Below are 26,957 nucleotides of genomic sequence, written 5' to 3' on the forward strand. Positions count from 1 at the left end.
CCTACAAACTCAACCACAGCTTCAAGCAACCCTGGATTAGCTGCAAACTGGTGCACAACAACCATTCCCACAACCACAACCATAACCAAGTCGTCACTCTAACGAAAGGGCTCAATTATGTTAACTTTTCTTCCTAAATTTCGTTGATTTTTTTAAATTTTTACCAAGGGTTTTTGAACAATTTTGTCCCTTTTAAAATTAAATTATTCATTTAACCCTAATAATAAATTATGCATCTCTTATAAATTGTCTTTATTTACATTTTACTTAATTAAAGTAATATCCAATTAACTCGTAACACCAAACCTAACCCGAAATTTTAAATTATTACAGATACATGAAGAAAAAAAAGGTTGATCTTACTTTTTTCCCTTCATCTATTTTACTCTGAAATGAACTCTTGATATAAATAAGAGGAAAAAATAAGTACCCAAAATATCAATTATTTATATAGTTTGTACAAAAAAGTAGGCTGGCTCTTCTCCATATCAAGCAATCACAATGTACTTTGCATGCAAGCTTTGCATCTAATTTAAAGTTCTTAAATTACAAACCACAGCGAATTCGGATAAAGAACCGAGTACTTGGCCCTTCTGATGATGTAACCTTCTGATGATGTAAAAGCCGTAACAGCCTACAACCATTAGGATCAAACTCCATTTGTCAGAGGGATGCACCTCAAAACCACAAGATGTGATGCTTCCATCTACCCGTTGGAGTCAAAAAAAGACCAGAGAAATCGAAACCAGTCATTCCTCTTGTTCTGTCAATTCTGCAAGGGTACTATGTCTTCACAGTCAAGCTGTTTCGCACCACTGATCTTCACTCCGCTAATTCTACAGAACATCAACAAGTATTGACAGAATCCTAAAAATGGGTAATCTCTTTTGATTCCAGTTTTTCTTCTCCATTTTTTATCACACAAAGAATGATATGGCAAAATTATCTGGCAACATTGTAAAAGATCCCACATTATATTGTTCGCAGAAACCCCCGAACTTCTACCAGAAAGCTGTTTAAATTCTTCCTAAATCTCTGGTAGTTGACACGGTCTAGCCTTGAAGCAAGATGGTTTGAACTTGTGAGTGAGTGCAATGCATTTGCCAGTCTTGATTTGAGTGCTGGATTTGTCTGCCTCTCAATTAACTCATTGCCTAATTTCTGCAGAAGAAGCAATGCAATAACATGAGAATCTTCATATTTGTGCCAAAGCAGAATTCTAGGACATTTAATAACACGGGCATAAATAGCACGGGAAGTTTAATAACTATACATGCAGTATCTATTAATATAATGAAATCAAGTGCTTGAAGGCCAGATCGTAGCTCTTCAAGCTCACTGAATTATTAAAACATGCACCAATAAGCATTATAATTATCAAGAAATTGAAGGAAAACCTGGTATAGGCCTTGCTCACAAAGGATCAACGGAAGGAGAGCATCTGCTGCAGCGCTAACCAGATCAGGACTGAAATTACGAACAAATTAAGGTACAATCATATGGAAAACCAAAAGGATCGGTCAGGCATCAAATGTTCACTTGCACTTGTTCATGTAAAGCTTATTACAGAAATTAGCTTCTAAATACCTGTAATCTTCAAAAAGGAGCAATTGCAATAAGGAACGTAGAAACTGGCTGAAAATTCCTTCGGGTGAATTTCCATGTCCTGCAGAAACCAATCCAGTTTTACCCGCACAGATCTCCCGATAGTTGTATGCAGCAAGAGCTTTCAGAGCTCCCAAGCACATGCTAACTACTTCTAAGTCCTGTATAATCAATGACAAAAATTGAAAATAACTATGCTTGAGATGGTAAAAGTACAAATTCTATCTTCAAGAAAACTTGCAAAACAATATTCATAATGCGGAAAACTAAAGAAAGCCAAACAAATTCCAGACTTATCAAATATAAAGGCCCCACCTAACTCGTCTGTCTTACACTACCCAACTCAGGTAGTGGAGAAATATCGAGTTCATGCAGCGGGAGAGAGGGGGTGTTAGAAGACTTGTGTTTGGCCAGCAAGGTGAAAAGTGGAAAACATTAACATCATAAGTGATAATATGGATAGCACTTTACCTGATGGTGAAGTCCAAAATCCAGAGTTCCTATAATATGAGCAAATGCCTCACTGTTTAATTGTGCAAGTGTTTCAGGGTACACCTCCACAATATGTGACAGAAGTGAGAAGTACTGCAGAATAAACACTAATAATTAGCTTCCAGAAAAGAACATGGGCTACTTCATTGAAATGGATAGACTACTTACATCATGACAAAGTTTTGGGTATTTCAGCAGCTCCAAAGATATCAAAGGAGTGACTATGTGAAGGCCAAAGAAAACAACCTGCAAGAGGAACATCAAACACCATTCTGGAGATTTAACAACAGTAACAATGAATTACTAACCTGAGATATATTAATGCCTGCAGCTTCAATGGAATCTGATGAGAAATCAACCTACAAAAAATGGTCAATGTTAAGTGATAAATCTTACACCCAACGTAAGAATCAACTGGCAAAGGACTTAAACCTACCAGATCTTTTGAACAAAGACTTGAAAGAAGTTGAAGAAGAGCACGCAAATCTTTGTATTTCTCAGTCTTTGCCTCACTAAGTAAAGTGCTTGAAAGACTTATTGATATCTGAAAATGAAAAATCTTTGCAGAGTTGTAAACGGTACAGTACATCATTGGTGACTTAGGTGAATAGTACAGTAAGAGTGGCAGGAGCAAGGATTATCCGGAAGAATGAAGGAAAACTAAAAAAGTCATGTTGAAGTATTAATGAACCCTTGCCCTTGAAGAGTTCACTATCTTGAATAACTCTGGTTCAACAAACATGGATTTCGAAACCCAAATAAGAGAACTTTAGTATTCTGGAAAAAACATAAGCACAGGGAACCACTATCAAAGTGAACTCTTGTGCGAAAATATACTTGATAAAGAAAGTCTTCAACAAAGATTTTTAGCTTTCTAGTAATGGTAATACCACAATAAAGCAAACTAACAGGAAAATAAGATAAGAGGAAGGCAAAGGAAATCTCTCCATGGAATTGCTTGCATAAAAGTTCTAAAAGCAACAATATAATTGGCACAATATTAGAAATTACTTCCACTACTTTGGGAGTAAGCTCAAAGTTTTAGCATTGGAACTAAACTGAACTACACTACAGAGCTAAATAAATATCCTTTTCTGAAAATAGCCACAAAAATAGTTCTTACAGCTTGAAACAATGAAAATATTATCTAGCATGAAGATATTCTTCTTTTTGCATGATCATTGAGTTCTTTTTTAAATTTCAGAAGCTTTTAACGTAAAATGCAAGTATACCCCACAAAAATAGACAGAGAGGGCAACTACAGATATGGATAATTAAAATAGGGTACCTCCATAGTTGAAATGTCACTTAAGCAGAAATTTTAAGATGGAGATAATAAAGAGACAGTGAACTTTAATCAGAGCACCGTGGGAAATTTTTAAGGAGTTTGAACAAAAATTACCTTTCCAATATTGTGTGATGAGTAAAGCTGGAGCAAACGCATGCAGAAATCAATTACAGAAGCAGTTTCTCGAGACTCTAGATAGGATATTTGTCCATCTACCCAGTCAACAACAAATTTGAGTAGCAGGTATACAACTGCAGACTGTGCAATAATTAAAGATTAGTATAAAAACTCCCTATGTTTCTAATGAAGTTTAAGTTTCATTACAGGTTAAACAGGAATTGGAAAAAGCAGAATCAATTCACCAGAAATGAAGTCATCAGAAGCCAAAATTGGTAGAAAGAAAAACTAAATCACTTCTTGTGGTGTTAAGTAGCTAACAACATTCTAAAGCTATGCTACTCCGACTCTTCATTTTCCATGAACCCAACTCAGATCCATATCCATATATTAGTATGGGTATATGACCCTCCAAGGACCCTCAAAAACTTGAAAAAGAAAAAATTGAACAGGCACATGTCTGGCAAGTACCTATACACGGCACTAACACCTCGTCCAAGTAACATAGTTCAGAAGTAAATTGCAAATAAATAACATTAACTTGGCCCAATAACTAGGTTTCCACATCAACAAAGACATATTGCTTCCCGTAAATTAAAATAAATTGGATTTACAGAGTGGCAGATTTCTATAGAGAGCTAATTAACTGTTAGATACCTGCTTATGTGCTAAAAAGAAAAAGATAAAAACTGTAGTTTCATGGAAAAATATGCTTCAAAACATGATCTACCAAAAAGGAAAAGGGATGGAATTATGTAATACCTCATCCTTGTAAACTTCGAGAAGAAGTAGCACAGGGTTCATTACAGAGATACCAATCTCATACATCGCTCTTTGTCTTCTAGGTCCTGCAGCAGCAGCAGCTCCACGAAGCCTCTCCAACAAGCAACTAACCTACATAATGTCCATGACTTAAATGAAAAACTACTTCAAGTGACTAAATAATTAAAAACATTTTGCAATTAATGTTTTATATCCTTACCGACATGATGATATCCGGCTGGTGTGCAACGCTTTTGAGATCACTTCTATTAGATAGTTCCACCAGATAGGTTGTCATATGACCCATGAGACCCTTTACATATCTTTGAAAACAATGAAAGGACATTAGGCCATCAACAGCTCAAGTTTTACAACAAAAAAGGCAAAGGGCAATCCCTTCCCATGCCCCAAAAACGCAAGACTTACTGATTTGCAGCCTCTGAATTTCTCAGTCCAGAAGCAGAGAGAACAAGGGTCTGAGCCAGTGAACGCTGGAGCAGGAGAAAAAAGCATTATACTACACAAATAGGAGCAATGATAGGTATGGAAGAATGAGTTATAGCACATTCTTACCTGATTGGCAGAACTCAACAAGAACAAACTTTTCTCATTTGTAAAAGCATTTGCTAGGTCACGCCATGAATCCTGCAAAACATAGATTAGATTTACCTAGCTCAAGTTAACCATAATTTTATGTGATAAATGCAGGTTCCGGGAATCCATCAATTAAATAGGAATATAAAGATGTACAAATATGTTTGACTTAATATTCAACATAAACTAATTGAATTTATTCTATGTAATTAAGTTTCTGCACAAACCTTCTAACAATTACACTTTTAACATCAAAAGGAACAGCCTTGGGATTTTTTTTTTTTTGGGGGGGGGTTGTGGGGGTGGGAGGCAGAAGGATAACCCCGCGGTGTAGAAGAACAAAATAGAGAAAGATGTAAAAGGCAGGCAACTCCAAAGTTTATAACAAAACTTAATAGAAATCTGAAAGTCAATGCAAACACTATGGGACAGATCTGATATAGTTAATGGATTTCAAAGGTAAATATGAAATCACATGGGACTCACCAATGAAACAAGCTGATAACAAATGGTTTTCCGGCGAACTAGAGTGTGAAGCAGATGGTGGCAAGTAAGACCCTGGGTAAAGAGGAAGGAAAAACAAAAGAAGCATCAATTACTCCGTTGATAACATATTAAAATTTGGGACAATATAGAATATAAAAAGCATAACATAAGAAAGTCAAGTAACAATTTCCATAATCAAGCTTTTAGCATAGCTCACAGATCATCAAAGGAGACAAAGCATCATCACACTTCTTGTAACCTAAAAATATTGAACATTTGAACTCGTAACAAACTAATTGAAATTTTGCAAAATTCAGCATTATGGAATCAACATGGTTGCATTCCTGCCTATAACAAGCAACATGCTCCCTCCAAAAATAACAAGAGAACTGAAGGGGCACCAGGTAGATGTCAAACAATAGACAAGAAAGTTTCACAAGAAAAAGGTTAAATCTTGTACCTGCAAATCCTTCTCCCCAGGGTATGACATCAATGTCATCGTAGAGATGCGAACAATAATGTTGAGAACAACTTGTCCCTGATTATGTTCTCCAAAAAAACTTAATAAAGCTTTTCTAGAGTTTATTGACTGATGCTGCTGCTGATAATCATTACTTAGGCAGTTAGCTTCTTCAAGAGGCATTAGGTATGTATGAGACCATCGTGCCAGAAACCATATGACAGCCTATACATGGCATCAAGATAATCATGTTAGAGGAACAAGGGTTAAGGTAACACGCAACAAACAAGTTTAACTTGCTAGAGAAAGGAAATCTTACCTCCATAAGTCGAGGACTGAAAATAGCCGCTCGTACTTCTGGATCCATGCCCTGTTCAGCAAACCTTATAATTGAACTGCATGAAATGAAAACGACCATCAAAAAGAACCATGTCATATATCAATTAGTGATAAATGAGTAAAAAAATAGATAAAATCAATACGCTTCCATAAGAAAGTAATAAAAAGAAAGTGAAATTGTACCCCGAGAGAACAACAACAGGATGCTTTTCGGCTTCTACAACGTCAACAAAGTTAGTTTGTATGGCAGTTGGTACCTAAGTCAAATAACAGAACAAGAATCAATTCCAAGTAAGACAAATGGCTTGTTTAAGGTACAATAAGCTTAGAAATTTAAACAAAAAACAGCACATTAAATGCTAGTAGAAACACCTTAAACTTCTGGGAGAAAAATATAGGCACCTTCCTAGGAGAAGAAAATGAAACACGACAATCTAAAACCAAGGGACCTACCCAGTACTCAATTAGCCATACTGACTTTAATATCCCACATCATAACGAGAAAAGCCATTGATCACTGTTTTCAGTAATATATTCTGAAGATCAACACGTGTGGAATAAATCAAATAAAAATGTTCAAATAGATTAGCTACAATCCTTGTAACTGCTGAGATATTCCACAAGGGCAATCAATTTGACAATAGTTAATATACTATATGAATAACAACAATGAATATAGAATCAAGACACAAAAGCTTACGATTGGAATGGGGAAAAAAATTATGCTCTCACATACACAAACAATAAATCCTCTTGCCTAACAAAGCTTTGGAATATGTAGAAAAGAAAAAGAAATTACCAAAGGCGTTTCTCCCTCTCCTTCATCAGCAAGTACATGTCCAGTTATTAACAATAGTGAGTAAAGTTCTTCCAAAGTTTCAGTAGGATCAATAATGCCTCTTCCCTACACGCAAACAAAGTAACTTTTAGGGAAAAAAACAAAGAGATCCATCCAACAACATCTCAATAAAATCTAATGTGCCACGGAAATCAGTTTTTTGGGGGGGTGAATGTGAAAAGAGCACCTGATGAAGCCGTGCAAAATGCTCAGAAAACAGTCTTGTGAGCAGAGGAATTGTGACATCAATTGCTGCTCTTGCTATGAGAGCATACGAACTTAATCTTTCATCCATTGCTGCAAGGAACCACAACAACAATGTTGAATAGTGTTCATCCAAAAATGAGATAAAGAAGAAGTCTCCTTCCTTACCAGAAATAGAAGCCTGAAGATAGTCAGAATCATCTTCATCATTTGTCACTGAAGCAGAAGCTACTATATCTCAACCAAACAAAAAAATATTACATTCACTGGTAAAAGAGCAGAATGTTGAATAACAAGTGCACTGTAGTGAAGCAACACAGTCAGTAAGATATTATGATTACCTTTTAGCTCAGACTCTACAATCATGGCAAAGACATTTGCAGCATCATGTTTCCCTTCCGAAGGAAGCGATGCATCACCACCACTACCATCCATAGGCTGACAAGTTGTAAAACACATTTTAATACAATGGCCACCACCAAATGAACTTACAAATGATATATTCACACTAAAGCAGTCAATTCTTCCGAATCTGAAAAACTAAAACAACCTAAACATGAAATGATCCAAACCCAAAATGGATCCAGAAGTTTTAAGACTTGACCTAAAATGACCAGACTCACCCAATATATAGGTCTTGTTCACACTAAATAATGTCCTAGTAGAAACTGAAATAAACTGATAGATTATTGTAAGGCAACAAAATATAAACATTCTAGCAAGCTAGAACAACGTACCACAAGAAGAATAGTCCACGTATCTAACAAGATATCTCTGGCCTCCCAGCTCCAAGTCTCCTCATCAGTATTATTAGTCATGAGAACTTTAACAACTTCACACATCAAGGTGGACAGCAAGGTAAGAGTACCATAAGGCCTAAGCAGCGAAGCAATAAGATAATATTGTTTCAGGACTAGACAAAGAATAAAGTAAAATAAAATGACTAGCATCATATTACTTACCTTATGGCTTTCAAGAGTTGATCAAACACAAAAGGAGTCGTAGCAGTTGCAATAGAGAGCAATGCACGGCAACCATCGAGCATCTCACTAGATAATACAGTAGAAACCTTGTCACTTCATGGCAAGCTCATAAACATAGAAGTCGATGTTCAACTGAAGAGCAAATATGGAAAACCAACCTTTCACTTTTCCCCTCCTCAATAGCTTTTGAAACAACATCAGGAGGATCTATCCACTGTAATATACCAGATAGCAGTTGTAGCAAATGATTCTCTTGCATTTTCCCACTATCTAAAATTATTTAATAAAATTAATCTGTTAAAACCTTAAATTTAACCAAGGACCCCGGCTAACAAGAAATAAATTGGAAAACAAACTTCAAAGATTTTAGTCTTAGAAATAAATGGATTTTTTATCTCACAATTTGCATGGTTCTAGTCAAACTGTTTAGTTTCAGCAAGACAAAAAGCTTTCCGTCATAAGGAATCTGTTATGTTAACATGCCATAACTTCATTCATCCTATTCAAAGCAAAGCAAGTACATGAACAATTTGACCTGAACAATAAGTAAGACACTGACATTGTAATTGCACAGCAATAAGTACACAAAGCAACTAATGGTCATCAATTATATACTTCAAGAGATTCATCAAACAACTGGAACAAATATTATACCAAAGAAGCAATAAATATATATATTTAAAACAAAAATACAAATAGAACAAATAATAATCAACATAAAGGTATTAAATGAAACACATACCAGAAGGAAATATGGTTCCTGTCAAAGAGCATAACTGTACAATTAGCTTTCGAGCAGAGACTGCAATAGGGCAATCAATCCAATAACCTTCACGGGAAAACTTCTGTCTAAGCGCTGAATATAAGCTGAGCAACCAACTAACATGGCCACTTGAGATTAAAACATTAAACCACGCAGGCCCAGGCTACATAAAATTGCAACAAAAACGAGAATCAACATGATTTGTGCAAGTAAATTACTCAAATACAGCATCTAAAAAACATTGAATCTCTTTGCAATAGGTTAGAACAAATGTTGTACATTTGGTTGATGACAGTATTCTCCTATTTGGAAGTCTCCAAAGGATTACAGATGCCAAAGCATTCATGTTATCTTCCATGAAGATGTAATTGGAATGTTTCAAAGTTAAGGTGCGTGCATGTGTGTGCAAGCAGAGCCAATATCAGATACTCCAAATAACATACCTGCACTAAGACACATTCAGACCTCTTAGATGAAGCATTGTCATGTCTAACTCCAGCTGAAAAAACATCAATACCGGCTTTCATGCTGGTTGGATTACTCCGAAACTCCCAATTCAGAATTTGAAGCATGAGCCGTAGTGCAGCAGTACAAACTTTAACCTCAGGTATCACAGCATTAGGTTCCATTATTTTGTTTGTGACACTTAAAGCAGCATCTCGTGCCCAACAGTAGAACATCTATGAATCAAAACACATGTAAGGGTTGGACAAGTAAAAATGTCAAGTTAAAAGGAACCTCTGCAGATACAAGAGCCTATCCTTTAACGGAAACATCAATAAACCAGTAGTATTAACACAAGGTAAAGAGAAATTGAAGGAACCTTCAAATAGTTTAGCTCTAATGATGTCCGACACTGCTCGTGAAATTCCCTGGGAAGACCCATGGCACTTGAAGTAGAAGGTGAAAATTCAGAAACCTAAAAGAAGAAAGTGGAGTGTAAAATCTAAAGCAGTGTAAAATATAAAGCACATAATGAAAGATAGAACAAAAGACCAATTAGAATCCTAAAAAAATCTCTGCATACCAAAGATTCTAAGAAATTCACTCCTATGAACTGCACATCCACTCCATGAGCTCCAAGAATGGCCTGGTTAACCTGTAGTCATGAAACTTTTAAGACATTCCTATTCACAACTGGTGACCTGAAATGAGTTCGAACAGTGGAAAAACTTGACATAGTTTAAGTTGTATGAGACATTACTTATATACTAAACCACATACAGCTTAGAGGTAAACATAATTAAATAAGTTTACTTTGTCACCCTCCGAAATGTTATTGAACCTCTGCACCTCTATGTAATGGAGAGAGAAGGATATAAGCAGAACATATATGATCTATATCTTTCTTTAAGTAACTAAGCAAGTAAAATAAACAAATAGAACATCATTAGAAAGACAACATGTAAGTTAAATCACAACTACATCAGCAGAAAGGCTAATGGATGATGACAATGGGACTCATACCTGATAAAAGAATGCCTCCTTCTCAGCTTCTGTAAAGTCAAGCCTACAAATAAAATATTCATTTAAATAATTACAACGTTCCAATATCTCGGAGCATATGTGGAATTCAATAGCAATGCCTTGAATGTTACTTAAATCTTAATGAAATGAAGCAAGCAATATTCCTGAGAACAAAGGTCATAATTGCTAGTATGCATATGCACATGTTACATTTGGAAGCTCATGCAACCTACCAGCCTCTTTTCATCAATTGAGCAGCCACAGAAGACACCTTTGCTTGGACATAGCCCTCTGGTGAACTAGCATGTTGCATAACAAAGCACAGACAGAAACTGCAAACCAAAAACAGAATTTAATTGGAAAAAGAAAAGGCATAAGCGACAAAACAAACGGAGGCAATTTTTAATTGAAAAAGACAAACTTTTGTGCGTTGCTTAATGCTGACACTACTCTGTTTTAAAAATAGCAATACTTCAGCATAATGTAATCTTCAAAAGGCTGAAGGTACCTAATCAAACTTCTCCTTTCTTCATTGGAAAGAAAACTCCATTCTCTGATAGCTGCATCTCGAATGGCTGCAGCAGCCTGAAACCTTGCATTGGGCACCTGAGAATTTTCTGAATAATAAAGTGAATTTTAGCATGAAATATTAGATAGCTAACCATATAAACTATATTAAGCAGGGAAATCTCGCCGGGTTCTGGTACAGAATGTTTCAAGCTTATTAAAAAAAGGTCAAATGACCATCACAACCAGTAGAAAATACACCTTCAATAGTGATACACCTTCAATAGTGATCATTACCATTGTGACCCAGATAAGAAAGACAATCATTTCAAGACATTGAAAATTTGACTAAGGCATAACCTTTTTAAAAATAAAATAAAAACAACAGCCACAACTAGTATCCTTTCCAAAAAGTGGAATAGTAAACGTTAGCGTCAACCCCTAGCACCAATCTAAACAAGATGAAACATGAGTGTAGAAACATAAGGGGCATAAAATTCTATGAACAAAAAACCAGCAAAGAGATCAAACACTGCAATTTTATTAGCATATAAATTGTCTGTTAATACATCCCATAGAGCACCTTCAACAATATTTGGCACATATAGAGTTTTCTACCAAATCATCATAGGCTACTACTAAAACAAACATAAAGCTTTCATTGGATCCACATACCACTTATGAGCATCTTAAATACTGTCCAATGGTTGCTTTTGCAACCAACAAGGTGTGGTTGGATACAGAAACGATTATGTATTTTGAATGATTTTACATTCTTAAAGGGTTAACCATATTTGAATCTGAACCACATTTCCACTATTTCTTAGAACAGCAAAACTCCACTTTTTTATTAACTTTTTCAGGAGCCAAAAACTAAATACTATAAGAACTGCATTGAATCATTGGTATCTACATTCAGTTAGCTTAACTCACCAAGGATAAATCGACATGCTGTGTACGGTTGAGGCGACTGTGATAATGCCAATATCGTTGCCTCTGCCGCTGTTGGATTTATATGCATCTGCTCCCAAAACAAATGGAATACAATTAAGTGTTAAAAAGAACCCAAACCAAGTAAAAAAAAAAACTTCACATTTTTCAACTAGTAAATAAAACAGAGAGTAAATTTCAGTCGCACCAGAGATATAAAAAAAGAAAAGAAAAAAAAAAGATAAGTAAACGAAGCAAATGAAGTAATATGATAAAGCATCTACACAGTTACAATCTTAAGTGAGTAAAAGGTGAACCTGAATCGAAGTGCAAGCGACTTCGATGTTGCGCATGGTTGATTGAAGCTGACCCAAATCGGCGCCGCCATCGGAAAACCCTTGCATCCCTACTGAGATTTTTTATGAATAAAAAATAGGTTGAAGCGAATGGAAGCTCAAAGTTGATGTCTTGATGATGATGACAAGATAAACTTTGATGGGTTTTTCACATATTAATTAAAAAAAAAATCTTTTCTGGGATCTGGAGAGGGAAATTTCATGAAAAGTTGAAAAAATATATTTGCCTTTCAAATTACATATAAGTGGAATTCTCTAATTCACCTGGGCTACTTGAAAAATGGTCTTGAATTGTAATTAGCGCAAAATCCAGTGCTTAAATGTAATTTTCCACTAATTGAACCCTAGTAAATGACGTCACTGGTTAAACCTCGTCAAAAAATAGAAAATTACAAATTACTTTTTTTTATTCTTTTCAAATTTCTTCTTCTATTTAAAGCTTCTTCTTCTTTTTTGAGAAAATTCGTGGGATGAAGAAAGGCGATGGATCTGCTAAATCAGTTGGAGACAATTTTGGAATCTGATCCTCTCATGTGAGTTACCATATTTTGTTTCAAAAATTAGATCGTTTTTTAATTAACATTTATAAATTGATTATGTTAATTTTTGCATTATATCAGATTTCCTTTTTATTGGGTTATTAAGAAAATGGACGAAAATGAAAGAAATTGTTGTGAAACTTTCTTTCAAGATAAAACTGTACAACTCTAATCGTTGAAATGAAAATTTAAATTTAAGAATACGAGCTGAATATAGTTGAAATAAAGTTTTCTTTTTTCCTTTTTTCTTTTTTTTGCATTTGATTGAAATTTTATTTAGGGATTCATTTGTTGGGGCTTTGGCAGCGTGTCTGTTCATTTGAGAACAAAAGGTAGATGCTTTGGATTTTTTTTTTTTTGGGTGAAGTAGCTTTGGAATGTTTAAAATAAAAAAGTGAAACATTAGAAATTTTGATTTTAATGTAAAGCAATATATATTTAATTTTCTTGTAGATGCATATATATATTCTTAATTTATAAGATTTTCTGTTCTTGAATTCAGAGATGAAGTGGGGCTTATTCACCCATCTCAGTTTATCACTCTCAGCAAAGAGTGCAGTGAATCCAGTAATTCATCCGCGGATGGTGCTTTCAGACCAGCAAATACGAAATTTTGGAATAGAGATCATAAGTTGGGAATTTCCACTGAGATTCTTCTTCCCGTGTGTAAAGCTGCAAAAAGTGCATTTATGGATGCGATGGAACAATATAAGACACATAGTGACTTATCGGTTAATAAGCACGAGGATAAGAACATGGTTTATCCTTCATCATCTTGCCAATCTTTCGAAAGTGAAGTCATGAAGCACAGTAGAGCGCTTTTATTGTTAAGTTGTGATCTTGGCACAGCTTGGAATGCCAGGTTTTTGTAATTCCCATTTATATCTATGTTTTTACTTCTTCCATTAACTTGCAATTCGGATGCGAAATTCAATTTCCGGGAAGATGATTGGCAATTGTTACTCCCACTTATACCCTGCTACTGAATTCAATTCTCTGTTCATGGGCTAGTTTATTGGTTTTTCAAGGCTCGGTTTAAGTTCAATCTGACCAAGAATCAGGCATAAACTTCGAAAATGACCTAACCAAGCATTGAGATTGTCTTTGCGTGACGACATGCTTAAAGTTTCAAAGCTCCTTATGCTTATGGTCATGGCATAGTTTTGCAAGTTTTATCTTTCATTATTATTTCTTAGATCATGACCATAGTTTTTGTATCATGCCATTAGGAAGCTAGTTGTGTCGAAGAAGCAGCAGCTGCCAATGTTTACGGATGAACTTCACTTGTCTGCACTTGTTCTTTCTTATTCACATAAAAGTGAACAAGCTTGGAGTCACAGGCGGTGGGTGATCAAGATGATTGCTGGGAAATATTCGAATCTGCAACAGATCATAGCAAAAGAATCCGAGCTCGTTGAAAAAATAGCCGAGGTTTAATTAGCTTTCTCGAAGTAAATCCTTGATTTCTTTCTTTTCTTCTCTCTCAAGAAGTGGTTTACCTGAAAGTATTAACCTAGGGATTTCACTGCATTAAGCTGTTTGATTTCTCGTGTGCATCTTAGGTCGATAACCTATCAAAGTTCTTATGAATTTGTTAAAGATATTGTCATCTTTTTGTTTTTTTTATTTGGTGGAATATATGTGTTTTTATTCATCAACCATCAATGGTTATACGATGCTTATGGGTAGAACTGCACTTAATGTAGTTCATATTTTTCTATATGCAGAGATCAAAAATGAACTATCGAGCTTGGAATCATCGCTGCTGGTTAGTTTCCTATATGACTAGAGAACAGGTTAGACGCTTAGATTATATGGATTATTGAATTGTTCTATAGTGTTGTACCACTATATCTAGGTCTCTTGCATTTATGTCCCCGGAAAAGCGAATAATTGACGACTCTTGGCTGTATTTAACACTGATTTTTCAGAGGAGAGGCAGTGTTTTTTTGGTTTTTAAATGCCAACATATTACGATTCAACATAGCATCCTTTTTTTAAGTTTCACATACATTGTCTTATTGATGTAAATTTGAACTTTCAGATGCTTTACGAGTTAAAGAAATCCAGAGATTGGGCTGGGCTGCATGTTGCCGATAATTCATGTTTTCACTATCGCAGAGTAAGCTTCTATGTTTCAATCTAAACATATTTATAGTTCAGAGAATAAAGGGAAAGTATATTATTTTACCTGTAGGAAATCCGAAATCTTTATTAGTTTAATCCCATCAAGTCAAGTATTACTTTTTTTTCGTGTAACTTACTGTACCTGGATTTGCAGCGGCTAATGCTCGGGATTTCAGAGAATAAACAAGGTGACGACCCTTCTTATGATGTAGAAAACTATCAAGTCGTGAAGGTAATTCCTTGGCAGACTCGTGCAAATCTGCACTTTCTTTTGTTGTCTTGGCTGATAAGAAAGAATAACGCATATGCACATGAGATGGATGCATTAGTCTTCCTTGATGCATTCTGAAACAATTTATCGATTATTTGCTTGTTTGACCCCTTCAAAAATTTGAATTTGGCAGGAGGAACTTGATTTGAATGAAGCGTTAATAAAACGTTATATAGGAAGAGAGGTACGAGCTTATCTCCTCGTCTCTTCCTTCAAATAAAAGATCATGAAGAGGGTTTCATACAGAATCAATGCACTTGTTCTTCGTAATTACATCATATTTACAGTCTATTTGAGCCAGATGACACTTTTTGGCCTAGTGTTATTTATGTAGCGTCCAATTTACATATTCTTTCTTTCGATCCTTCAAAAAATTTTAGTTTATATAGTTCATCATTCACAGGCTCTCTGGCTTCATCGTCGTTTCCTGTCCCTTTGTTTGATACGGCATTGGATGACAACTACAGATGGTATTTCGTGCCATTCCACCAGCATGGCTAACGAAATCAATATCTTTTTGGATAAAGAATTATGTCTCCTAGATCCCTGCTCGACCATTCAAGATATGGAATTCGAGGATTTCGAAGCACAAGCAATTTATTCAACAATGTACTTTCTATGGTTGATAAAGGTAATACAAATTTCGCTTAAATCACGGTTTAAACTCTTCTTTTATTATTATTAATTTCTGGAAGCAACTAATTGTATGCACATATCATACATCAGCAAATTCCTGAATTTAGGAAGATTGAACTTCAAGAAAAGCTAAAAGCAGGAAACCTGAAGAACATACTACATAAGACATGTCCAGAAAGATCTTTCCTTTGGGATGTTTTGGAATTATAGGGAAAGCTTGAGCATGGAGGAGAGGTTAAATGTTACCTATTTTGTAAGATGTTCATCAATGTTATCCGGATTCCAGATGATTAATCATTTATAAATACTCAATCCAATCAAATTATACGTTGAACTTCATTCAACTTTGGTTTTGTAAATTTCTATTCAATCATTTATATGTTTACTCAATCATTCATACATTATTTATATGTTCAATTTCTTATATAACCAATCGTTCAATTATATGTTGTATATCATTAAAATTAGAGATCATATATCATATATTTATACGAAACATACGGTTCTGATGTAGTTATATATGTGACATTTGCCACAATATTATTGGTTACTAAAATATTTTATTTAGCAAGCTTACTATAGCTGGAATTGGGGTAATCATTAGAGATTCTATGGGTGTTTAGTTGCTGGGAGGGAACAAGGTTTCTTGGCTAGCTTTACCCTTGAAGTTGAGGCTCTTGCCGTGCATGAAGGCATTCAACTCTGATGTCTTATACAGAGATTACTTCTAATAAAGGACAAGGCATTCAATTGGGTGGAATCACCCCATCTTCCCAGATTCACATTCTAATCAGAGATGGATTACCAGCACCCCATTGACACTGATAATATACATCTATATTCAATTTGTGGAAAGTTAAATTAAATTAGAAAACCACAATTTTCAATTGATGTGAGATATTAGAACTGTCAACTTAAAATTCGTACAGGAAACAATTTGAATTTATAATTATTTTATTTAAGCATTTTTTTAACTTTTTCTAAATTAATTATTACCCTTCACCCACCTATCTACATTTAAAAGTTATTGATTAACAAAATACGTGCTCTTTTACTCTCTCATTTTTTTTTACTTTCTTTATTATTTATTTTATGTAAATCATTTTAAATACATAAATTAAAAACATAATATTTGTTATATATAAAAAGTGAAGTAAAAAAATTTAAAAAAAACCCTCAAAATTATACAATTAAATAATTTAAGTACATAGATTATAATCAATTGGATCGGGTATATCCCTAAATATCAATTTATGAGTGATCAATTCAAAAAAAAATATTTCTAAATACATCGTATAAAAACAAATTCCACGCATGCTCATAAAAATAAATAAATTAAAAAGATGAATATAAAAAGAAGTTATCGAGATTGATCAATTAGATATATCATCTAAAAGTAGATAACAAAAAAAGGTAAAAACTGAAATTTAAATACATTTTCTTAATTTAATTTTACAAATGGATCGATTATATCCCTACACAGAAAATTGAAATAGACTTTTGGATGTTGGGTTTTTCTTTTAAAAAATTTACAAAATTTTTAAAAATTAAAAATTGTTATTTGTAAACGTTAAGGGTTAAATTTATTGATTTTTTTAGAATTTGAACTAAAATGATAAATTTTGTAAACATTAAAGCTTAAATTTGTTGAATTTTTACATTTAGAATCAAATTGATAACATATATAAGCTAAATTTGTTATTAAACTAATAAAAAAACATGTCAGCATTTTGATCAAATTTCAAACTAATGTTAACCTTACCCAAAAAATTGATATTAAATAGTTTAGTGATTAAATTAGAAAAATTAAAAATATAATAACCAAAATAGAACACACTAATAGTTCGGTTACTATTTCTGTACTTTACCCATTTTAATGTTAGAAAGGACTAAATCGGTGAACGACGACGTATAATGTTAGCGCTTGATATGATAAAAAAATTTTAAGGATCAAAATAAGAGAATCTGTATATTTTAAGGACTAAAAGATGCATTAAGCAAAAACAAAAATTAAAGCTATTATACACGTGTTTTTTAAGTGCCTTCTGAGCCACCTTCTTAACCGTGCAACAAAGCAAATGGATAATTAGAGAGAAAGATACAGAGACTTAGAAGAAGAAATCACAAGAAAAATAATAATAATAATAATTTTCTTTGGTTTAAGGAAAAAAAAACCTGATCTTCTTTCCTTTTTTCCTTTTCATCAGAAATCAGAGAAGCAGAAAATTTCTTCTTCTTTATTAGAATCTTCCATTCTGTCTCTCTCCATCTCTCTCAAATTTCCCGCCTTCTTTTCATCTCTTTATTTGATTATCTTCCTTGTTTTCGTTCAATCTTATTGAAGCCTTTTCCACGAAAATAATTCACTACTTTTTGTTTGCTTTTCGTTTTTATTCAATAATGTGGCTCATTGATCCAATAATTTACGACTTTTTTGATTAATTTATTATTATTTGATTAATTCTATTTGAATAATCAATAGAATTTTAATCAATTATAATGGATCGTGTTGTTGGTGGAAAGTTTAAAATTGGTCGAAAGATAGGAGCTGGATCTTTTGGCGAGCTTTACCTCGGTAAATCTCTTTCTCTCCTTTCTCCTTAATAAATTTTACTTTTTAAATTTAAAGTAATTATTCTGATAACTCTATTTTTTTAATAGGGGTCAATACAGAGACAGGGGAAGAAATTGCTATAAAGATGGTTCGAGCCTTATCTTCTTCTCTCTCTTTCTTTCTTTTTTTTTTTGAGTTAAACACATTTGATTAGTTAAATTTTTGTCAGTGGTTTACTGATTTTAGATATCTGCATGTGATCGCCCGATATAAGAATATTTTTAGAGATCAGTGTACATTTTTTTAAATGTTTGTATTACATACGGCGTAGTCGAGTTCAGGTTGTTCTGTTTGCAATATCAATATTACCAATCGGTGATTTTTTTTTTCAGTGAAAATGTGACTTTGTATAATTTATTCTGAGATTTTCTGCTGATTTCTCAATGTCTCTTGTGAGTTAAAAGAGATTTATTGGATCGAAAACATGCCGTTAACTATGGTCAAGTTTTGAGTTGGTTACTATATTGAATAGAGTGGATTCTAAAATGGTAACTTGTGATGGATTGGAAAATGCCGTTAAAGATGAATGGATTTTTGGATTAGTATCTTTTTTGGGGAAATTTAAAGTTTTTTGTTTCCTCAAAGCTGTGTAAGAATGATCTCTGTTGAAGGTCAGATGCGGGATACATAAAACAATTTGGTAACTTTCGAAAATAGAGCTACATACACTGAGATTTGCTGCTTCATAAAAGTACGTTAGATATTGCAATAATGCCATGCATTCTAGAATATTGAGCTTCATTTTCTTGCCGAAATGCTATAAGTAGTAATTTTAGAATATTTCTCCTGATTCTCTACTTTAATCTCATTGTATCAAGCCTTTGTTTACCCTACATCTTCAGGAACCTGCGAAGACCAGGCACCCTCAGCTTCACTACGAGTCAAAGTTGTACATGCTTCTTCAAGGCGGAAGTAAGGTTTTGTTATTTGCTCTGCTAATTATTTATTTTTGTAAGTTTAATCAATTGTGAAGATATAAACTGAATATGAAATAAATTAGCTAAAGTTCATTGTTTATTTTGTCTTTTGTTTTTATGAAGCGGGAATTCCCCAACTCAAGTGGTTTGGGGTTGAAGGTGACTACAATGTTATGGTTATTGAGCTTCTAGGGCCAAGCCTTGAGGACTTGTACAACTACTGCAATCGAAAGCTCTCTTTGAAGTCTGTGTTAATGCTTGCAGATCAGTTAGTATGTTTACTTGTCTTGCTGGAGAAATTGTTTTTCTGTCTAAATTTGCGTCAAGTGTGATGAGTTCTTCTATTTGTGTTACCCTTTAGATCAACAGAGTTGAGTTTATGCACTCAAGGGGATTTCTTCACCGTGATATAAAACCCGATAACTTTCTGATGGGTTTGGGACGAAAAGCAAATCAGGTACTTGAACTAATGCAATGCTTTCACTTTCTAGTTTTATGGTGGGCTGCACTGCTTTAAGATGCAGTGTACTTCATGCATGGTGACAATAGAGAAAGCAGGAACTTACGGAAGTAAAACTTGTTATATTAAATCTTTCTAATCCCGGTATACGATTCTTAAGATTTTCTTATGAAGTTGTCTCATTATTCAAGACTATACTCATTTTTATTGATGAATAGTTCCAGATTCCAATAAGAGTACAAGAAAGTTGTTTTTGCAGAATAAAAATTAATTCTCTTGTGCTTGCACTGTGAGCTTCAGTATCTGAAATGTCGTTACAAGCCTTAGATAGGGATCTAGTCACGGGATGATTTGGCTTGGTTTTGTGAGAACCTATGGTGAAAAAATTATAAAAGAAAGAATGGAGCTCTTCAAAGGGGACTACCAACCTTGGAGATCGAAGAGAGAGAGAGAGATGTCTATCTCAAAGTTGACTAAATTTCTGCTTGCTTTTTCATTATATTTTGCTGTTCAAATAACAAGGCTAGGTTGACTAATTTAGACAGTACATAATAATAAGGATTCTAATCCATTTATTATAGGACTTGACTAAAAGACATAAATAAGACTAGAATATTCTATAGAACAATTAATTGGTAATATTTTATATTTTTGCGTTAATTTGTCTGATCTTGATTGCATCCTTGATTCTTGCCTTTATTCTATTGATTCTTTCCATCCGTAACAAATGTACTGTGCTTAATTGAGAAGTTCAAAGAGAGGAGACGTGCAAGATTCTATATTGTGGATGCGTGCTACTTGGTATACACAGGGCCATTACTGAAAGCCTTGACTTGCTACTAACCATTACATTAATTTTGTATCAGGTGTATATCATTGATTATGGCCTTGCTAAAAAGTATAGGGATCTTCAAAGTCATAAACACATACCCTATAGGTATGCATTTGTCATTTGTTTCTTATCCACAATAGTGGCACAAGCTCTAGTTTCCTGCAGTTCCCTTGATCTTCTATTTTTATCTGTTGTATGCAAAATGTTTCTGTCTCAGAGGTAGATATTTGTAAACTAAATGCTTCTAGGTGATGACTCCCCTTGAGAATGATAACATCTAACTGAACAGGCTAGACCAGCGAGTCATCAGTGCCCTTTAAAAGTTCTTGAGCAGTTGTGGTATTTGACTTGTTTTTGCTTGCATTGTTTGTTGTTCCATTGCTTACATGCCAGTATAAAATCTATAAAGTAATCACATTCTGGCGAGCATCTAGGAATAGTTTTAATTGTTTATTTGAGTGGTTGTTCATTGTTTATTTGAGTGGTTGTTCATCTACTTAGTCTTCATGTTCAAAATTTGCTTCAACTTCTATGAATTTGCTATCTTCACAGAGAGAACAAGAATCTTACAGGCACAGCTCGATATGCAAGCGTTAACACTCACCTTGGAGTTGGTGGGTAAAGTGTCACCTTAGTCATTCTTTTATGCTGCTTATTGATCTGTGATCTGAATATTTCTCCATTTACGTGCAGAACAAAGCCGAAGAGATGATTTGGAATCACTGGGTTATGTGCTCATGTATTTCTTACGAGGAAGGTAATAACATAAGCACTTTTCTTTTGTCTGTTGTAAGTGTTGATTTGAAATATGTTGTTCATTAGTCACATTCTTTACTTTTGTATACCGCTGGCATCAGCCTCCCCTGGCAGGGCCTGAAGGCAGGAACAAAGAAGCAAAAATATGATAAAATCAGTGAAAAGAAGATGGTAACCCCTGTTGAGGTATTTTAAGTTTCAACTTGTCACTTGCATATAGTGTACTAGCTTACAGTTTAATGCATAGTGCACTCATACTGAATTCTGAATATGTGATTCGAGCAAGGGTAGTAACTTTGAAGTATCACTATGCTTCCCTTTTTTATAACTCATTACTTTAAAATGCAAATTGTACCTTTAGGTACTCTGCAAGTCATATCCATCAGAGTTTGTATCATACTTCCATTATTGTCGTTCATTACGCTTTGAAGACAAACCGGATTATTCATATTTGAAGAGGCTTTTCCGTGAGTTGTTTATTCGAGAGGGTAAGAACAAAAGACTTTGTTTCATTTTTGAAATACTCTTGTCATATCTCATTTCATACCGGAAGTTAGGAGCTTTTTGTATCCCTTGCAATGCCCAAAAATGTTTTCAAAGTTATGAATGGCCTAATCTCTGTGGGTCTAAACAAGACTGTTACCATCAAAAGTATGACCGAATACCCATAAAGTTTTGTGAACTATAGTGGGAAGAAATTGAAAGTTGGGTTGCTTTCTGGTTTCTTCCATTTTTGTTAGGGTGATTTAACTGTATAATAAACTGCATGTACATTGGTGGTGCTGTGCCATATTTGTATGTACCCAATATCTGTATGTAACTTACAAACCTTGAAATTGAACAAGGATTTATTTAGTAACGATAGTGGACAAAACGAGATGTGTCTGAACTCCTGTTCTGATGCATTTGAAACATGTGGAGAACACAGTTCGTTGTAGCAATATGAATAACGTGTCTGAGGCTCGTTCTTTGCTAGCTTGCTTTCAAGATGTTGGAAACATGATATGTTTGCTTGCCTGTAATATCATGTGAAAACATCATTTGCAAATAATTCTTTGGATGATGGTGGAATGCATATGGCCTTGTTTGATTCCTGAGGTGGTTTTATTTGCAGGATATCAGTTTGACTTTGTGTATGACTGGACCATACTCAAGTATCCACAGCTCACTGGTAGCTCCAGACAACGGGTCAGTGCTACGCAACCTTGAGGTGTACATTTCTCCTATCAGGATTATTCTTAATCCCTTTATTGTGTCTTTTCAGCCGTCTAGTGGAAAAGCTGCCTTAAATTCTGGAGCATCTGCCGAAAGAACAGAAAAGCTATCAGGTGTGCTCTGTTCTCTAGAGAGGCTTTTGGGAGGGGGATAATTTTTTTGTGATTAAAATGTTTGGACTACAAAGGATGTGTTCGATTTACTCGACTTAGATGCAATTTTCAATCAAAATTTTGTTGCTTGAGGCTTGGATATAAAACCCTGCAATTTTACAGAAGGCGATACAAAACTTTCTAGGTTACTTTGTAGAAGCAAAAATGTTTTCCCTTTTGTTGAGTGAATCCTAATGCATTTTCTCTCTTTTTCTTGCATGTTTCCAATAGCAGGACGAGAGCAACGAGATAGATCTTCAGGTGCCGTTGAGGTATTTACAAGGAAAAATGCATCAGGTGGTGGACATCTTAGTGATCCTTCAAAACAGAAGGTATCAGAGAAGGCATTGCCAGCAAAAGATGAGGTTGGTGTTGACTGCAGTAAATTGTTGCATCGACTCTTATTTATTGTTTTTCTCCCCATTTCCTATATGTATCGGGATCATATGTTTTTGCTTCAACTCTATTGTTTATGCAGTACCCAAGTCTGACATCCGTGTTTGATATGTATCCTGATATGAGTATGGTGATATAATCCTCCACATACTTGGGAATTTCGGAAAAAATTGAGCATACCCTTGAACACATATCTATGCCTGACTCACACACAAGTCCAAGTAACATAGTCGGGGATCTACTTCTTGGAATAACTTTTGATGCATCTTTCCATGTCTTTGACCATTTCATAATCAGTACCCTAGAGTTCATCTTTATTCTGAAGACTACTATGGATCTCTCATTTTCTCTTTTCCTTCCCAGGATAATGATTCTGGAAGGGGACGAAGTTCTACCACCCGTCCTAGCAGCTTGTCCAAGAGAGCAGTTGCCTCAAGCAGCAGGCCGACAACCTCTTCTGTGGGGCCCAGCGATAGATCAAGTTGGCTTCTTTCAGGTAGTAGTCGCCTCTCAGGAGGCCAGAGACTCCATTCTGGGTCTGAGCCAAGATCATCTCTCTCCAAAGCTACAACTTCACAAGCTATCCGTGAAGATCAGAATCAAAGCTTCGAGCGCCATTCAAGGGTTACAGATGATAGAAAGTGATGAATGTTCCATTCGGTAAGAAAGACACTTCGTTTTAACATAACCGTTTAAATTCCCATTTCAACTCGAACATATATCGTACACACATAAACCAGTCTTGTCACAGCAATTCCATATTTCTCGATTGGAAAACATCATATATACAATTGTCTTACTCGTTGTCATGCTATGTTATCGTAGATTCATGAAAAGGAGGATTTGAAAATTCGGATACAGAAAATTCCATCCAATTTGTTAATATTTATTCAAGGTAAGGCTGCACTGGCAAATTGTTAATATTTATTCATATTTTTGTCCGAACAGATTCATTCATTCTCATTCTTTTAATTTAGTTGCTTTCGCGTGATGCAATTAAATAATGTTATTCGATTTTTTTCCTACAGCTTTTATATATGTATATATATTTTGAGATCATACTTTTATATTTATATTCAAAATGTATTACGAATATATGTATTAAGCATAAATATCAGAGATAAATACTTCAAAAAGAATTGAAGTGAGAGCCATCTGTGTCTGTTTTAAGATTAGGGAATTGTCACTTGGTTGTGAAAGGAGGGGAAGGGTGAGAACTTAGATTCAAGCTAATGTCGGATATTTGTAATTTGCATGATTGTTTTTAAATTTATATTTGTTTATTATTTACGTTAAGTTTGAATGTTACTGTTTAAATTTAAATTCGAATTCAAATTAAATAACATTATACTCAAGTTTATTTATAATTTTTTACATTTACAAATAACTGGAAATTATATTTAGATTAGGATATCTAAATTCGTTATTTATTTATACTATTATTTAAGTGTTTTACTGAGTCGGTGTAACCTTTAACTGGGTTATCAACTCAGTTATAAAATTATAAAAATGACCTTTTGTAATTAAAATAATTTATATTATTTGAGAGTATTTTTAATCTTTTCTATTTAAAAAAAATTAATAAAAATATGCATATGGTTGGATTTAAATCCAAACCAACTACATTACACAGTTAAAGCTCTATGTTGATATATTTATACATTTTAATTTTAGTAATACAAACTATATTACTTTTACAAATTATATATCTATACTATTAATAAAATTATTGATAAAGTTGGTGTCACGAGTTAATTGGACATAGACTTGATTAGGAAATTAAAGGAATGCTTTTTTGTAATTAAAATGAGTAATATGATTCAAGAGTATTTTAGTTTTTTCACTTAAAAAAATTAATAAAAATGTGGATATGATGGGATTTTGATCTATGTTAATTGTATTAAAAAATAACCTATAATTTATCACTTAATTAAAGTTTTATTTTAATATTTTTAATACATTTTAATTTTATTATGCACACTTTACTATCCCTATCCGTTGATAATGTATTTGATTGAGTTGACATTACAAGTTAACTCAACATCGACTTAATATTGATGATAAAATCAAGATAAGCAATTTAATCTGTTTTTTTTAATAAGATCAATATATTATTATTAATTAGCATCATATAGTACATTTCATTATTTATTGTATGTTATTTTTAAACATATATTTGTAATTTGAAATGGTGGTTTTCACACATACGCATTTGATAGGATTTCTTTAAAATATTGAATTTTTTTCACTAATTTGATACCTTTTTGACGTGCTATAAAAAAAAGATAATACATTGATAAACAATTGAAATGCATTTAATATTCTTACTATGATATATTTACCTATTTCAATTTTCTTTTCCTCACAAGTGAAACTATTTTTTATTTTAATTTCCTACATATTGCATATGTGTTGTTATTATTAGTTTCAAACCTTACATTTCGTTATTTATTGTATGCTATTTTTAAACATAAATTTGTGTTCAAAATTTGTGATTTGCACACGCATACGTATGTGGTAGGATTTATAGTATTAATAATATATTTAATAGTGTCACAAGTTAACTCAATGCCGACTCAAAATTGATAACAATACAATAATATTAAGTAAAATTAGATATTACAAATATATAAATATCTTAAATAAAAATATTAAAACGTGATAAAATATTACATAGTATTATCAATATACAAATATATTAAACTTTATTTATATATAAATTATTAAAAGAATAAATCTTAAAATAACACATTAATTTTGATTTAGTATACAATATTATATACGAGTGTTGATTTTATGAAATTATACACATAAAATTATAATTTTGCTTCAATTGTAGCATGATACTTCAATTTTTGTTTAATTATACACATTTATAAAAATAAACCAGTTCATTATTTTCATATTTGGTAAATTTAATTATTTTTATACATAATAACATAAAATGATATAGCGCTAGTAAAGATGTCAGTGGTTGTGAAAATTGAATTAATATTAAAATTTCATGCATATAATTACACAATATTAAAATTCATGTGTCACATTGTAAAAATATGGAATAAAAATATTAAAATTTATATATCAAATTGCATATTAAATCAAAACTCATATATATTTTAAGATTTATCTCAATTATTAATATATTAAATTTTATATAAGATAAACTATTTTATATAGTATTACAACGTTACAAAAATATAAAAATGTGATTCATATATAAGTGAGCACGAGTCTTTTGTCCAAAGATTGAACATGATATTAATGCCAATTGAAAATTTACATACAAATATTTTATTATTTCATCTGTGGTTCAGTCAATCAAAGATAATAATTTCTTTTTTCTTTTTGATATATATATTTTGTCAATAATGAATTAATAAATATTAATTAAAACCGGGTTGAACCGAATCTGGCATAAAATAAAAAGTGAAAATATTTAGTAATTCTTATTAAATTAATTAATTTAATCAATGTATTATTAACAGGATTTAAATAAGGTTAAATTTTAATAAAGCTAACATAATTGTTTAAGAAATGGTTTAACATAGTTTTATTTTTAAAGCTTTTAATGTTTTGTAAATGAAATATTTTATTTAAAGTTGAACTGCAAATGAAAAATATTTTTCATGTTATTTTAAACATTAAATGTTAACTTGTTAAAATTTAGCCTTATTTGATTCTTTTTAATAGTATAAAGACTAAATTAATCTATTTATTAATAGAAGGACTAATTTGATCAAATTCCTATAATAAAGTGACTTGCAAGGTACTTTTTACCAAAAAAAAATCGAGTTGCTGCTCCAGACCGGTTCAAGTCGTTCCCGCCAGACCGGTTATTCAGTTATTTTCAA

General features: G+C 33.1%; 3 protein-coding genes across 11 annotated transcripts; 2 read left to right on the forward strand and 1 right to left on the reverse strand.

Moving 5' to 3' along the window:
- Positions 1–423: 423 nt before the first annotated feature.
- Positions 424–12,385, reverse strand: LOC107958256 (exportin-4). 5 transcript variants are annotated; one of them, XM_041075142.1, is made up of 32 exons: positions 12,153–12,385; positions 11,839–11,926; positions 10,907–11,015; positions 10,632–10,730; positions 10,399–10,441; positions 9,959–10,030; positions 9,755–9,850; positions 9,375–9,611; positions 8,911–9,094; positions 8,327–8,438; positions 8,148–8,234; positions 7,923–8,061; positions 7,527–7,623; positions 7,354–7,413; positions 7,169–7,278; positions 6,943–7,047; positions 6,327–6,400; positions 6,124–6,199; positions 5,805–6,029; positions 5,345–5,416; positions 4,838–4,909; positions 4,691–4,755; positions 4,485–4,587; positions 4,265–4,396; positions 3,500–3,643; positions 2,534–2,641; positions 2,406–2,456; positions 2,266–2,343; positions 2,077–2,190; positions 1,588–1,766; positions 1,398–1,467; positions 424–1,161 (listed from the first exon to the last, which is right to left on the reverse strand). In XM_041075142.1, the coding sequence occupies exons 1-32, from the start codon at positions 12,237–12,239 to the stop codon at positions 973–975; spliced, it is 3,477 nt and encodes a 1,158-aa protein (XP_040931076.1). In that variant the 5' UTR covers positions 12,240–12,385; the 3' UTR covers positions 424–972. The 5 variants fall into 5 exon arrangements, 4 of the variants coding, with proteins under 4 accessions (XP_040931076.1, XP_040931075.1, XP_040931077.1 ...); XM_041075141.1 differs by having other exon boundaries at positions 7,354–7,416; XM_041075144.1 differs by having other exon boundaries at positions 1,038–1,161; positions 1,398–1,441; positions 7,354–7,416.
- A 182-nt stretch (positions 12,386–12,567) lies between these two features.
- LOC107895130 (protein prenyltransferase alpha subunit repeat-containing protein 1) lies at positions 12,568–16,168 on the forward strand. Of its 3 annotated transcripts, XM_016820380.2 has the most exons (10): positions 12,624–12,724; positions 13,011–13,062; positions 13,233–13,592; positions 13,960–14,161; positions 14,458–14,526; positions 14,775–14,852; positions 15,012–15,089; positions 15,262–15,312; positions 15,532–15,759; positions 15,855–16,168. In XM_016820380.2, exons 3-10 carry the CDS (start codon positions 13,420–13,422, stop codon positions 15,972–15,974), a joined length of 999 nt encoding a protein of 332 aa, XP_016675869.2. In that variant the 5' UTR covers positions 12,624–12,724; positions 13,011–13,062; positions 13,233–13,419; the 3' UTR covers positions 15,975–16,168. The 3 variants fall into 3 exon arrangements, with proteins under 3 accessions (XP_016675864.2, XP_016675855.2, XP_016675869.2); XM_016820366.2 differs by lacking the exon at positions 13,011–13,062 and having other exon boundaries at positions 12,587–12,724; XM_016820375.2 differs by lacking the exons at positions 13,011–13,062; positions 15,262–15,312 and having other exon boundaries at positions 12,568–12,724.
- A 1,665-nt stretch (positions 16,169–17,833) lies between these two features.
- LOC107895153 (casein kinase I) lies at positions 17,834–24,107 on the forward strand. 3 transcript variants are annotated; one of them, XM_016820403.2, is made up of 15 exons: positions 17,834–18,339; positions 18,426–18,466; positions 19,221–19,290; positions 19,419–19,567; positions 19,657–19,752; positions 20,622–20,692; positions 21,140–21,201; positions 21,281–21,344; positions 21,445–21,529; positions 21,705–21,831; positions 22,458–22,531; positions 22,608–22,671; positions 22,942–23,075; positions 23,470–23,766; positions 23,932–24,107. In XM_016820403.2, the coding sequence occupies exons 1-14, from the start codon at positions 18,264–18,266 to the stop codon at positions 23,749–23,751; spliced, it is 1,395 nt and encodes a 464-aa protein (XP_016675892.1). In that variant the 5' UTR covers positions 17,834–18,263; the 3' UTR covers positions 23,752–23,766; positions 23,932–24,107. The 3 variants fall into 3 exon arrangements, with proteins under 3 accessions (XP_016675892.1, XP_016675903.1, XP_016675920.1); XM_016820414.2 differs by having other exon boundaries at positions 22,945–23,075; XM_016820431.2 differs by having other exon boundaries at positions 18,323–18,339; positions 19,221–19,295.
- The last annotated feature ends 2,850 nt before the right edge of the window (positions 24,108–26,957 follow it).

Source organism: Gossypium hirsutum, chromosome A08, assembly GCF_007990345.1.
Source record: "Gossypium hirsutum isolate 1008001.06 chromosome A08, Gossypium_hirsutum_v2.1, whole genome shotgun sequence".
NCBI classification, from domain to species: Eukaryota; Viridiplantae; Streptophyta; class Magnoliopsida; order Malvales; family Malvaceae; genus Gossypium; species Gossypium hirsutum.